Below are 15,493 nucleotides of genomic sequence, written 5' to 3'. Positions count from 1 at the left end.
GTAGGGAAGTCTTGCCACATGGGTTCCTGTGATTAAATATGAGCTGCTCCGGGCACATCTCTGTAATTATAGAACAGAAGCTCAAAAGTGTTCCTTTTTGACCTCTAAAGAATTGTCTTACAATGTATCATTTTACATAAGGGTATGTCTGCACCACAGGCATGCCTGGTGCCCAGAGCCAAGAAGACATTGGATCTCCTGGAACTGGAATTACAAATGGTTGTAAGCAGCCATGTGGGTGCTGGGAATTCAACTTGGTTTTCTGATTATTATCAATTTATTTAATATACACTAAGAATATCTAGATAAAAAAGAACAAAAACTATTAGAGACTTAATAGTATAATATGTACATCAATTTTTCAGAATAAATAGTAAAGTAGATACTAGACAAGTAATTAATATATAACTTGTCCTGAGACCTTTATGCCAAAATGTTTTAAAGGTTGATTTCCTGAACTACATAAATTATAAACAATCCATCTGAGACTTAATCTGAGGATTATTCCATTAAATTACTCAAAAGATCAATCTGTCACCCGTTCCTATGACTAAATAGTTTCCGGACTATCAGAAACATCGCAGTAATTTGGTGCCTTTCTCTTTCTTATTTGAAAATAATTTATGAAGGTAATAATAGGCCCGCACTAACCTTGGAAGAATTCTGATTTAGAAATGACATGTTCTGATCCAGTGAGGTGGATAAGCAGGTAAACATGCCACCAAACAAATGACCCAAGTTCAATCCCTGAGATCCACATAGCATAAGGAGAAAATCAGCTCCCACAGGTTGCCTATGTTCTGTGCATGCATGAACACACCAGAAGACAACTTATGTGCATGTACACACACACACAAGTGTTACAACAACAAAAAAGAAATGATATGTTCCAGTATTCTGTCACAGTCATGAGTGCTTATATCTTTATACTCTGCTAATGAAAATTCTCTAAAGTTCCCCCAAGCATTGCTGGTGCTGAACTTCCAAGTGAAGTCAGTGTCCTTCTTGGAGAAAATGTTGAGCTGGTCTGCAATGCAGATGGCATCCCCATCCCACGTCTTCAGTGGCTTAGAGATGGAAAACCCATAGTGAATGGTGAAACAGAAAGAATCAGGTATGTTTAAAATAAATCTTTGCTTGATAACGATCTTTCACAGTGCTCTATCCGTCACGATTCACATGAATAATACTTGCTGCTGTTCTAGTTTGCTTTCTACTGATGTGATAAACACCAATAATAACTTTGAGAGGGAAGAGTTTGTTTCATTTTACAGCTTATATTGTATCTCAAAATGAAGTCTAGCCAAGGCCAGAAGCTGGGGGCAGGCACTGAAATGGAGGAGGACTTGTTCCTCATGGCTTGCTCAGTCTGCTTTCTCATACCGCCCAGGACCACCCACCCAGAGGTGGCAGTGCCAACACTGAACTGGACCTTCACACATCAACCATTAATCAAGAAGAAATGTCCACAGAAAAATCTGATGAAGGCAATTCCTCTATTAAAGCTCCCACTTCCCAGATATGTCTAGGTGTGGTGCCTGCACCACCTGAAACTGTGATCGGGCAAGGGTCTGGGGATTAAAGAACACACAGAGACATGGGTTACTCTTGAAACAAGAATGCCAATTTTATTGTCCATTATTGTCCAGGGCAGCTTATATAATATTCTCCTTGGTTAGTGGCCACACCCTAGCTCTCAGGATTTTCTACTGCAAGCCCACCAGAAACCACTTCCTTGTTAACAGGAACTCATTAGGAATTCTGAGCAGCTGCAAGCAAAGGAAAACAAGTTGTTTACTCTGACAGACAAGGGATCATAGAAAGTTTAGAGTCTGAGGGTCTACAGCCCCTAACAGCTCCCCCTTTTCAATATAGTTAGACCAGGCCTGTCTTAGGTTGCAGAAGCACAAATTCACATCTTACCTGTCCTCAAGAACGCTTGCCTTAGCATGCAAGGCCTCTGTCTTAGGTTGTTGTGACAGGCTTCTGTCTTACCAGCCTCTGGCTCACTGGCCTTCTCGCAGTATGTTGACCCATACTGCACTCAGGGGAAGCCTGCTTACTTAAGCAAGCATTAATTGCATAGTAGCAATATTAAATCACTGCTATTGTTGCTGTTGCTGCCACCTGTTATAAAGGCAGAGCACTAAAAACCCTCCAGCTACGAGAGTTCCTAGGGCAACAGTCCCAGACCAGCTTTTCAGCAAGCCTAGGCCATAAAGAATGCCCTTAGTTTTGTGCATAGTGATAGATATGAGTCGATTTTTATTCTTCTACATGTTGATATCCAGATATGCCAGCACCATTTGTTAAATATGCTTTTTTTCCATTTGATATTTTTTTGCTTCTTTGTCAAAAATCAGGTGTTTGAAGGTGTGTGGATTAATATCCGGTCTTGTTCCATTGGTCCTCCTGTCTGTTCTTATGCCAATACCAGGTTGTTTTCAGTACTGTAGCTCTGTAGTAGAGTTTAAAGTCAGGGATTGTGATGCCTCCAGAAGTTCATTTATTGTACAGGATTGTTTTGGTTATCCTGGGTTTTTTTGCTTTTCCATATGAAGTTAAGAATGCCCTTAGTTAGAAAATCTATGAAAGTGGGAGGAACACAAGTCTCATTAATCTCAAGGGACGCAGGAAAATGAAGAAATTGCGTGTTCCATGGTTCCTTAAGAATTCAACCGGCTGACAGTAGCCCTAAGTTCCTGACGGGCCCCAGGCTTGACACAAGTATGATGGAAGGAAGGGAAACAGCTAACCATCTGCAAATCCCATAAGAAACCTAACTGCTCTTGTCAAAGGGCGGTCTCTAGGTTAAGTTGGAAAATGCCCTGGCGAATATGTCCATTAAGGGAATTTTGGGTCTCTAAGGCAGTGGCAACCTTGTCTGGCTAGGGAATCAACAGTGCTAACCACAACTGCCTTGTGGCTGATGGCAATTCCAGCTGCCATGGTGGAGGCTTCAGCAGTGACAGTAGCGGCCACTACAGCCGAGGTGATCCCAAAGTCTAGGCAGGGACGGCTCAGCACCAGCTGATTCACTGGGAGAGGTACCAAGCCTGGAACCCGGACCACAGCGACAGACGTCTTGTTCACCCAACAACTGCTTAAATGGCTTAAACTTGAGAGCCGTTAAGGGCAGAATCATTTAAGGTATGGTTAGTTAAAAGAAAGAAAAATGGCGCTGACATACAGACAGTTGCATGAAAAGTCATATTTTGACTCCGGTTTAACTGCAAGGTATTTTACTTGGGACATTCCATTTTGCTGTGTCTCATACAATTCTCTTGATAATCAGACATCCAAATCAAATAATCCCCTCCACTAAGCACCGCCCTACAAAGATGTATACAATCACTAGGAATCAAATGTTGATCCCTGTAGGACCAGTGCAGCAGTAAAGGGAGCTTGCGAGCCATAAGTGGTTACGGCCTCTTTAAGCTGTCTTACATCCATAAACTGAAACTGCTGATGTAGCCTCTGCCTATTCCCCTGAGGATCCCCAGTTTCCATAACAGGGAAAGCCTGGATATTTCTACACTTAAGTTCTGCCAATTGTCTCTGCAACTCTTCTACTTCCCTCTCACTAGCTGAAGGGGCAGTTGTTTGTAAAAGGGATTCTTTCTCCTGGGGCGGGGCAAGAGAATAGACGCAGTCCTGAGAGATGACTTGGAATCACTACTATCTGAGATCTGAGTCTCCTCAGGCTCCTTCCCCTCTGGATCTCCTTTACATGATGCCAGAGACTCTCCATCCTGGACAATCTCCAGCATCCCAACAGCTTCCCCAACCTGCTCCTCAACCCCACAGCCTTCAGTATGCATAGATTCTTCAACCAGCCTCCAAGGGAAAACGTGGCAATTGAGACAATCATTTAGGAATTTGGACGTAGTTCTCTCCAAACTGCTTCCTGTTTTTTATTGGGTGAAGTATTTTTGCGAGATTTTTATGGAAACCTTTCAAGTGGTCTTGGTCTATCAAACCACATTAGTCTAGAAACAATCCACAGGTTCTCATCTTCTGTGGAAACAAAAGAAGAACGTCTTTTCCAATGGAACTTATCCTTAGACACAAATTCTGAAGTCAAGATACCTTTATTCTGGTTTAGCTTAGCAGCCCGAACAATGAAATGTCTCTCTGTACTTCACTTCTTCACATTCAAAAAATTCAAAGAAAACACAATTATGTACATAATCCAGACTTTCTGTATATTTTCCATCTTTATGTAGCTTATTTTTCTGTACTCTTTTACTCTCTTACTTCTCTCTCCCAAGTCTACGTACATTTTTTTCTTTTAATCCCAGTACCCTGCTTTTTTTTTAGTAGTACTTGCAATTCCTCTACAAGAACAGACTTGGAAGAATCTGCCCCCATTCTTACAATTCACCCTCCCTTTCTCTTTGTTACTTACATGCTGGCCAGCCTTCTGGAGGGTGTCCCTCAGAGGTGTCCGTAATTCCCAATCCCAGTGGGGCCTCCACCTGTGGTGCCTGCACCACCTGGAACCGCAATCGGGCAAGGGTCTAGGTATTAAGAACACACAGAGACATGGGCCACTCTTGAAGCAAGTATGCCAATTTGAGTGTGTCCCAGGGAAGCTTATATAGTGCTTTTCTTGATTAGTGGCCACACCCTAGCTCTCAGGATTTTCTACTGCAAGCCCACAAGAAACCACTTCCTTGTTATCAGGAACTCATGGGGGTTTTGTGCTCAAAGCAGCTGCAAGCATAAGGAAACAAGTCATAGAAAGTTCAAGGTCTGAGGGTCTGCAGCCCCTAACATTTAGGCTTGTGTGAAGCTTTCAAAACCAATCACTACAACTTGTATGTCATTAGACCTTAGATATTATTTTATTTAAAAAGAGAAAAGATAACAATTTTTGAGTGTTGAATATGAAAATTCTCTTCAGATAACACTCTAAAATTTATTATATCTGTATATATGAGTGTGTGGGGGTGGAGGATAAAGGGGAGATAGGGACCCTTATCATCAATTCTGTATTATAAAATCCCAGATACCCATTCATCAAAATGTTATACATCTGTCATAGAATATATACTTCCAGTTCTAGAATGTCCACAACAAGTCCATGTCATAAAATAATTCTTTCCCATAAGCCAAGCCAGCAGCATCCCACAACAGAGTCATCAATATCCTAGCTGTAGGTTTTTTATCTTAAAGTTATCAAACTGCACATATGTAGGGTTAATTTGATAGTTATGGGAAAAGATGTAATAGTGTTATAATCCAGTTTGTTTTTATAGTGCTTTGTTCACATACCACCTTTAGCTGATCTTTATTTCTCTTTCTACAAAGAGATGAATAGCAATGCAATAGGAGCTTTATGCTACCTAAACAAATTCCTTCAGATGAACAATCTAGAATCTCATAAAGATATTTCAACACAAGCATATTTACACACATATACCAGAATAATTATATGCATGGGTAGGCATAATATTGTTTCAATGCACTATTAAATCTATAAGTTTAACTAATACTTTAAAAGTTTGAGCATATTTTCTAGTCAATGAATTCAATACATACAACAAATACATATAAGCATAACTTTCCCTGTATTTGTTTTGTGTTAAAATTTAGGTATTTGTTTCTTTACAAGATTGGGTAAGCTGCCAGATAATATTTCCAGAAATATTGGACATTTTATTTCTTTTATGTGAACATATTATTAATTAACAAGTGTTTAGCTGTTTTCATTAAGTGGATATAAGCCATCTTTCAGGTTTGATGGGACCTAAGGTTCTATGTTTTGTACCTGGGAAATTGGAACTTTAAATTCCTAAAGTTACATCTTGTTATCTCCACTTGGCTATTGACTTTATCACTGTCTCATGGTGCTATAGATATCTAGGTAAAGCAATTTATCAAGGTCACCTTTTCAAAGTCGCCTTAATAGCTTTGACTATGGCAGCCTGAAATTTTAATTTGCAATATATTTAAATAATGGAACTTTAAATATCACATTTTGAGAAAAGTACCATATTTAGATGTTATATTTTCAATATATATCTCAAAATGTGATACTTAATAGTACACCCTAGTAGAAGTTCACAATCAGGGATGCTGTTAAAAATCACTATTCTTAGAATCACTGTAGATAATATTTTAAATTTCTTCCTAAAGCATAAGAAGTTGTGTTTTGTAATTAGTAGTATGTGGATAAAATGAATAATGTAATAATCTTAACTTATACATATTTTATTATCTATTTTCATGTTTATCATTTAATTTTATGTAACTCAAAAGAATCACTTTAGCCACTTGAAAAAATTTAAAATGCATCTATATATGTAGCGTCATCACCATTTAAGTAAACTATGCTATTTGATTCTTTTTCATTAAAGTATAATTAGGGTATTTGCAGTTTATTTTTATTTATAATTTCTTCACTTGTTATGTTCTTCAGCCTTTGTGCCAAAATTTTCAAATTTTCATTTGACTCGATAGCTCATGTCACTAAGAATATAACATTCTAGAGCTGAGAGAAAGGCACCTCTGCCTGCCATGTCCCTCATCTGACTTTGCTTCCTTTTTCTCAGAAGGGGGTGCTCGATATGAAAATGGTTTCCATATAATTTAAGTTTCCTGAGATCACCATCCGTTCCTGTGGCTCTGAATTCTTTGTTTCCATGCACTTGTTAAATAGGGTGGAATCATTCCATTCTAGATGAAGGCATTGTGTTATGATGCTAAATATTTTCAGAGGACACGACGAAGTTGAATGTGTTTTCCAGATCCTATCCCTACATTAACATCTCTGCACCTCTGTCATGACTTTTTCCACAGCGTCACCGCAGAGGGCAGCACATTAAACATCTACAGAGCTCTCACATCTGACATGGGGAAGTATACGTGTGTTGCTACTAACCCTGCTGGAGAAGAAGACCGAATATTTAACTTGAATGTCTATGGTAAATATGAAATGCTACCAACTTATGACTTTGCTGCTTTAAGAATCCATTAATGGACCATGGGTGAAACCTAATATCTGATATTTCCTTTGGGGATGGAAAATAGAAGCGGAAATGATTTACAGGGCAACTGATCTGAACTCATACATCTTCTCTCTCATTCTGTGCATTGTATAGTTCCACCTAAAATCAGAGGTAATGAAGACGAGGCAGAGAAACTGATGGCTCTGGTGGACACGTCAGTAAATATCGAGTGCAAAGCCGTGGGCACACCTCCACCGCAGATCAACTGGCTGAAGAATGGCCTTCCTCTGCCCCTCTCCTCCCACATCCGCTTGCTGTCAGCAGGGCAGGTTGTCAGGTTAGATTGCATTGTGTGTCATTTCCTCAGCACTTATGGGAACGGTCATTGTCAACTCTTCCCTCATCTACACGACATTTACGAAATGCTTTTCCCTAAACTTTGACTGCTGTTGAGCCACACCGTTCAGTATGTGTTCCGAAGAGGGAAGATGAGGAATGAAGAATCAACATGGCTTTGTATTCTTATTTAAGTGTTCGTTTTCTAGTACACGTGGGCACAATGGGTCTTGAGAGGTGAACTGTTATAAGTTTATATTTCTAAGAGTTATACTTTAAGCACAGTGTTACATGGTAGCATGGGAGAATATTGATAATGTTCATGTGACTTTCATGCTATCATTTTTCTCTTTTAATGTGTGAAAAATCTCCCCTCTGTCAATTGTGTTGTATTCTTAGTGGCTTGTCATGGCTGCACAGTTGCCTTTATCCACACCATTGCAGACACAATGTCTCCATTTTGTGACGATGGCCACCAGCTTTTTATCTAAAAGAAATTTCAATATAAATTTCATTGAATTCTCTGTGTATAAATCATAATTATTTGGGATTGAGTATGAGATTCCGAGTTCTGTTTTGCAGGATCGTGAGAGCTCAGGTGTCAGACGTTGCTGTGTACACTTGTGTGGCCTCCAATAGAGCTGGCGTAGACAGTAAGCACTACAGCCTTCAAGTCCTCGGTACGTCACAGAAATAATTCTCCTACTTTGCCTCACGTTCAGTGGCATTAAGCAACATGCCTTTAGAAACTGACTTCCTCTCAGACTTATAAAGTCTACTCTCCACTGTTAAAAAGTAATTGGTGAAAGTATCTTGCTATTAGGGAAGAATGTGTTTTCTCCACCCCATCCCCATCCCCAGAGTATATAGTTACTGGCCCATTCTGTCTGTCAAAATTCTCTCCTAATACAGAATGAAGTCAAATGTAAGGGCTTTGTTTAATTTTTGACTATGTCACACATTTTCATAGCACATACCGACCACCCTCATACACCACTTTTTCACGTACCCCATCACTGCCTACCACTACCTCTTCAAAATCTCTTCCTCGTGTTCCTGTCTAATGTTTTAATTTGTGACCCACTGACTCAGCTAAAGCAGGCTGTGCAATTATGAGGTAATGATACAACTATTATCTTAGTTGTGTACTCACTGCCTAAGTCCACCAGGTTCCCCTGGATGGATAACTTCGGGACACAGTGGGCTGGGCCTTCTTACCGCAATCACTAATCAAGGAAAAGTCCCATGATCATGCCCACAGGTCAATCTAATGGAGGTAATTTTCTCAATTGAGTTTTCCTCTTTCCAAATGACTATTTTATGTTGCCCAAACTAACCAAAATAAGGCCTCTTCTTGTGCAGTGCTCCCAGATCTTAAGGGGAGTTGTATAAATGACTTTTTTAGTGCTGAGCCCTAATTTATTCTCAGCAGCTTGGGAAATCATGAGTCTCTGAATTCATCACTTTTCACTGCAAGGAGAGGCTTCTCTGATTTGGGCTAAGGTAACTTTTGTCTATGATATGGTGATAGATATTTAAAAGGCAGTTTGATGTAATTTAATTAAACAATGGTAATAAGTTCTCCATTTGAGTTAACAACCCCCTCAGTCAATACAATACCAGATATGAGTTTCTTCTTAAATTTAATCCAATTGGTTGGTAAACCCTATGCCAGTGTTGCATATGTTGCTCCTTGCCCAGCAAGTTGGCTTTCAGTTTGGAGGATGGATTCACAGCTGAGTAAAACACCTGCTTCCCTTTCTCCCCCAGCAGCCAGCACTGTACCTGCTAGAACACTGAAAGCTAGCCAGTGAGGAGGACACTTGCATCTCATCTGTAGTTTGCTTTTTCTGTGTCGCCTGTAGCAATATGATCTTATGCTCTAGTTCTGGTGGGCTACCAAGGGGGCTGGAAAGAGCCTAATTGGGAGGCCTTGGAGCCTGCCTGACCAATTACTGTGGTGGTATCTTACTTCTGGGACTGGGAATTCTGCTTAGTATGTGCTGTTTCTAGAAGCATCATTACTGAGCCATTCAGGGTAACTCTATTCAATCTTTCTTCTGTGGTTTTTTTTTCCATTTAGATTATAAGATAGTAGCTTCCTATATGACTTTCTCACATACCCTTCACTTTGCCTCATCTGTCTCAGCTGTCACTCTCATCTCTTCACCCCCCATCTCCCTTTGTAATGTGAGGGCCTGCTTGTTGGGGTTTCGGTCCTGCCCAGTTCCCACAGCCATTTAGGTCCCAAAGAAATCACACAGAGATCTACATAAATTATAAACTGATTGGCCCATTAGCTCAAGCTTCATATTAGCTCTTATAACTTATATTAGCCCATTATTCTATCATATGTTAACCACATGGCTCAGTACGTTTTCAGCAGGGCAGGTCACATCCTGCTTCTTTGGTGTCTGGACAGGATTGGGGAGGAATGGGCTTCCTCCTTTCCAGAATTCTCCTGTTCTCATTGACCCACCTCTATTTCCTGTCTGGTTGTCCCGCCTATACTTCCTGCCTGGCTACTGGCCAATCAGCATTTATTTCAAACATAATTGACAGAATATAGACAATTGTCCCACACCACTCCTGCCCAAGTCATTCCATCCTTAGTATCCTCACTCTATACTATTTCTCCCCACTTAAAGAATCCCCTATGCCACCTTCCTAGTATCATGGCTTCATGTGTACTCCATGTCAAACAAGCACAACTAACGTTTCAAAAATAGTACTTAAATCCAGACTGAAGATTTTTGGTTCATACACACAGAAAAAAATTAAACATATTTTTAAATAATATTAGCAATTCATTTAGAAATATAAAATTTGAGTGAATGTATTTGTATTTATGAAATACTGTGGATTACTATTCCATGTTTCTCAATTTGTAATAACATTCTAGAACAACCCTGATAACCAGAAACTGGAATTTGTGATGTATATAAAGCTTAATCTACTACTATGTGCTCCATAAAGTCATTGAAAATATACTTTTGAATCACTACAAGAACTACTGTATATGAGAACAAATTAAAGAAATAATGCTACCTAGTTGAAATATAAACAAATTATAATACACATTGAATGTATATTCAATAGCAAAGCAATATTGAGGCTTCTTTGCTAATCTATGGAAGATTAATAATTAACCTAACCATTAAATAGGTTTACAATAAATCCATCAATTTATTCTATGCTATCTTAAAACACATCATTTCCATGAGTGTAGAGTAGTACAGAATTATTTAATTACTGTTGTGCAAATTCATTGCAAATTGTAATGGATATATCAATTTTACCTGACTTATTTTCTATGTAGTGCCACCAAATATAGACAACGCAATGGGAACAGAGGAAATCACCATTGTCAAAGGCAGTTCTACCTCCATGACATGCTTTACAGATGGAACCCCAACTCCAAGTATGTCTTGGTTCAGAGATGGCCAGCCTCTGGTGCTTGATGCTCATCTGACCATTAGTACTCAAGGGATGGTCCTTCAGCTCATCAAGGCAGAAACTGAAGATGCTGGAAAGTACACCTGTGTGGCCTCAAATGACGCTGGAGAAATCAGCAAGCATTTTGTCTTGAAAGTCCTAGGTACATAACCATTCTGATAAGTACAGAACATTTAAGAACTCAGTGGCAATCAAGACTTGGATAACGAGTCTTAGAATCATTCTTTGTGGGACAAACTTTAGTGAAAACTTTACTGCTTTTCTGTTTCTGTTCTTTAATTCTTCTAAAGTATGTTGGAAATGAATGCTGAGTTGTCTTTGTCTGAAAATATAAAAACTCCTATTTCTAAGAATTTAGTCATTGGAAAAGCACGATACTTTATCAATATCAGGCATTTTAATGAGTGTCAGTTTGCGTGTTGGCACATGCATGTGTGCAGTGTGGAGGTAAGTGTGTCCATGCAAAGACCTGGAGTTAAGGTTAGATATTGTCCTCAATTATTCTCTACTCTATTTTTTGAGGCAAGATCTTTATCTGTACCTGGAGTCTCGCTGGCCATCTACTCACTAGGAGATCCCCCACTCTTGTCTCCTGAGAGTTGTGATCCCAGGGGCCACCATGTCTACCCTGCTTTCACAAGGGTTCTGGGGATCCTGACTCTAGTCCTCATGCTTTCCAGACAGCCAGTTCACCTACTGGCCCATCTACCCAGGCCCTGGTAGATAACTTCTGAGCTTTTCCTAAGAATTTAAAGCACATTTGATAATGGAAATTGGATTAAATATGATAATATTTTTTACCATTGTCCCAAATAGTCTTAGATTATCCAATTTTAAGACTATAGTCAAACAATCAATTAGAATAGCCAAGTTCTAGTTACTCGTGTGTACATTGAAAGGAAATACTTTAAGTTTATGACCCAACATCTTACCAGCAAAAGCAATCATTAAAACAGATTGCAGTTTTCCTGTGTAAGGACCATCATGACAGTGGACAGAAAAGGAGAATAAATAAAACTATTACAATAGTCAAAACTTTTTGTGCTCCCCCCGCCCACTATGATGTTGGGAAATTGCCATACTCCTTTCACAGCACAGACATTCTCCCTACTGAGAACAGCAAAAAAGAATTTTGGCAGGAGCCTTGGATAGGAAGGGCTAGCATATGTTTTCAGTGTGTTCTGTAATCTTTCTCAGGGCACCTATTAAAATTCAATTATTTATGTGACTTTGAAAGTTGTCTTTATCCCTAGTTAAATTTTATGATGGTGAACCCAGCATGCATCTTACTCATTGCTGGTGCCCAGTGCCTAGTATGACGTCTGACATGCCAGAAATTCTTAATATGTCCTTGTTGGATTGAATCAAAGCCAAACTAGATACTTCTGAGCGGTGCTAATGGGAGTTTTAACTGTAGAGGGAAGCAGGACAATATGTAAATAAACCCAGTGACATGCTCGGCAATATCTGCGTCTTCAAAAGGCAAAGGTGATGGCAGAAGAAATTTTTCCAGGCTATTTAGAAACCTAAAACAACCCAAAATTGTTTGGAGCTGTACACGTGAGCCGGACAGGTTACAAATCCTTACACAGCAGTTTGCCATCATGAGTAACAATGGATGAGATAATGTGACCTCTAGCACCAAAACCCACAAAAGAACAAACAAAAACTTTTGCTTTAAAGGGGCAAATCGGTGGAAAAATTACAGATGTCCCTTAAAAATCAAACCAAACAAAAAGCCTGAGCCTTTGTCTCATGAACTGCTGTGCTTAGCCTGGGCAATGCAGAGGACCATCTGTAAAATAAGAAAACAACACATGAAATTAAAGTTAAGATGTAGGAGTGGGTATGGAAGAAATCAGAGGGGAGGGAATAGGGGTCTATTTAACCAAAATATAATATATATTAGTCAAAACTTCTCAGACTATAGATAAGTTAAATAAAATTTAAATATGTCTGTAAACCCTGAAAGCTTCAGTTTTATTTTCTAAAACTTGAAACCATTGCAAGTTGTAGTGAGATCAATAACATAGGCAGACCTTTAATTTGCAAAGAGCAGTCTTGCAGTAAAGAGCAGAGAATGGATTAAGTCGAGAATGGATTTGGAGAACAGTATGTTATTAAGAAATGAGGGGGTGGTGGTGGCGCACCAGCAGGGCGGTGGTGGTCCACGCCTTTAATCCTAGCACTCAGAAGGAAGACACAGATGAATCTCTGTGAGTTCGAGGTCAGCCTGGTCTACAGAGCAAGTTCCAGGACAGCTAGAACTGTTACACAGAGAAATCCTGTCTTGAAAAACCAAAAAAAAAAAAAAAATGTGATGCGAGCTATTAAGAACAGTGTGGATATGGTGACACATCCAGACCAGGTGTATCATTCTCATTCTCAGACTTGTGTGAATATGACAGCTTCCTTAATCCATTCTTCATCCTGTCACTTGTGTGATTTTTCAAAACTAAACCTGCTTTTAATATTTCCTAACTTAATGTTTATCTTGGATTTTAATACGATCTGGGCTTGTTTCTGCGTTGTAGAGGCGAACCCGGGGCTTTGAGCATGTTAGGCCAGCACTCCGTCACTCTGTGACACCCCCAGTCCTGCAAACTCTTGCTCTTCTCCTTAAGGGAGATGTCTGGAGGGTGGCTGTTGTTGCACTTGGTGCGCACTCGAGATGTTTGCCCTTCCCTTGATGGCCACATCATGGTCAATCTGGGACCTTGCCATGTCTCCTTACCTCCAGCAGCGCTCAGCACTGACTAGAGCCGCACAAATAGGAAGAGAATCACCGAGGAGCTGTCTCTTTATAGGCTGTCTTAATAACGGAAGCTTATTTGAACTTGCTTATGGATTTCATATGTGGAGTTGATGTGACTGTATCAAGGATGAGTCTCAGTTTCCAGACTATGTGACTAAATGATTAGTAGCCCCATCACACAAGTGCACGGAATACTGGGAAAGGAAGCAAAGCAGCTGTCTGAATGCCAGCTAAATCTGGAGTGTTTATGTAAAGCACAGACACGGAGCTGTTTAGCTGATGATAGTGTTTATTGTTTTAGGGATCAAAATTGGGATTTATACAGGAAACAGATTCTTGAGTAGTCTGAGTGGGGACAGTTCCCTCCCTTTCCTGAATATAAGATATATGGGAAAGTACAAAGTAAAATAGTTGACCTTCGTCTAACGCAGGTATCTTCTACAGACTGGAGTTTGAAGCAGTAGGAACCATGCTGCTATTGCCGCTGCCCTAACCTGGTGACCATAACCCTTTCAGCAGGAAGAGATTCCTAATGACGCTTTTCTGTCTTGCCCTAACCTGGTGACCATAACCCTTTCAGCAGGAAGAGATTCCTAATGACGCTTTTCTGTCTTGCCCTAACCTGGTGACCATAACCCTTTCAGCAGGAAGAGATTCCTAATGACGCTTTTCTGTCTTGCCCTAACCTGGTGACCATAACCCTTTCAGCAGGAAGAGATTCCTAATGACGCTTTTCTGTCTTGCCCTAACCTGGTGACCATAACCCTTTCAGCAGGAAGAGATTCCTAATGACTCTTTCCTGTCTTGCCCTAACCTGGGGACCATAACCCTTTCAGCAGGAAGAGATTCCTAATGACGCTTTTCTGTCTTGCCCTAACCTGGTGACCATAACCCTTTCAGCAGGAAGAGATTCCTAATGACGCTTTTCTGTCTTGCCCTAACCTGGTGACTATAACCCTTTCAGCAGGAAGAGATTCCTAATGACGCTTTTCTGTCTTGCCCTAACCTGGTGACCATAACCCTTTCAGCAGGAAGAGATTCCTAATGACGCTTTTCTGTCTTGCCCTAACCTGGTGACCATAACCCTTTCAGCAGGAAGAGATTCCTAATGACGCTTTTCTGTCTTGCCCTAACCTGGGGACCATAACCCTTTCAGCAGGAAGAGATTCCTAATGACGCTTTTCTGTCTATCTGACTGGCATGTAGCAAATAATAAATAAGAATAATTAATGAAGAATTTATTTTAATCAACTAGAGAGCCAAATTAGTGCTTTCACCTCTTAGAAGTAATGTACTGTACTATGAAGCTGAAGGTGAGTAGACAGTTTACAAAACAAAAAAAGCTTCTTGTCACTCATAGAACATTGAGATGATACCTCAACACACTCAGGTAGTGGGTGGGTGGTGTTGACTGTGAGAAGCATCAAATGACAGGGCCAATTGAAGGAGAGGAGTAGCCTTAAGCTGAAGCCTAGGTCTTTCATATGTATATTAAGGTAGATAATGTTTCAGGCTTTAAAAACCAATTTTCATTTAATTCAGTTAGCTATATAGAGAGTGATTATAATTATAATCTTTTAATCAGGAAACCATAGATCGGTCTTATAATACAAGTAAAATATATTTCAACAGTCATAAGTCAGATGGGCTGAAGTGTAAAAGGAGAACCTCCAGAGCCACACAAGTCTGTGTGTCTGTCTTCTTCCTAATCAGAGTCAGAGAAAGAGAGAGGGAGGGAGGGAGGGAGGGAGGGAGGGAGGGAGGGAGGGAGGGAGGGAGAAAGATTTTCTGTGTTCTCTTTTTCTAGATAAGAAAATGAGGGCTAACAAAAATTTAAATATAAAATTTCAACAATAACGTAGAGATAGTAGTGAGTGCATCGTTTTAAAACATTTAATTTAAAATAAAGCATGCATAAGTTAAAGAAAAACATGGAGGGTCTCATTGAATCTTTACGATGGTCTAATGTATCTCATGATACCTGTTCTCCTTC

General features: G+C 39.8%; 1 protein-coding gene across 2 annotated transcripts in view; it reads left to right on the top strand.

Moving 5' to 3' along the window:
• Hmcn1 (hemicentin 1) overlaps positions 1-15,493 on the top strand; it is a 452,651-nt gene that overhangs the window by 354,124 nt on the left and 83,034 nt on the right. For both annotated transcript variants that reach the window (XM_075988199.1, XM_075988198.1), the window contains 5 exons: positions 955-1,114; positions 6,805-6,929; positions 7,107-7,290; positions 7,872-7,969; positions 10,609-10,887. In XM_075988199.1, the coding sequence (XP_075844314.1) occupies positions 955-1,114; positions 6,805-6,929; positions 7,107-7,290; positions 7,872-7,969; positions 10,609-10,887 (846 nt within the window). The remainder of the gene's footprint in view (positions 1-954; positions 1,115-6,804; positions 6,930-7,106; positions 7,291-7,871; positions 7,970-10,608; positions 10,888-15,493) is intronic.

This window comes from Microtus pennsylvanicus, chromosome 10, assembly GCF_037038515.1.
Source record: "Microtus pennsylvanicus isolate mMicPen1 chromosome 10, mMicPen1.hap1, whole genome shotgun sequence".
NCBI classification, from domain to species: domain Eukaryota; kingdom Metazoa; phylum Chordata; class Mammalia; order Rodentia; family Cricetidae; genus Microtus; species Microtus pennsylvanicus.
This window is presented reverse-complemented; position numbering and strand designations above follow the sequence as displayed.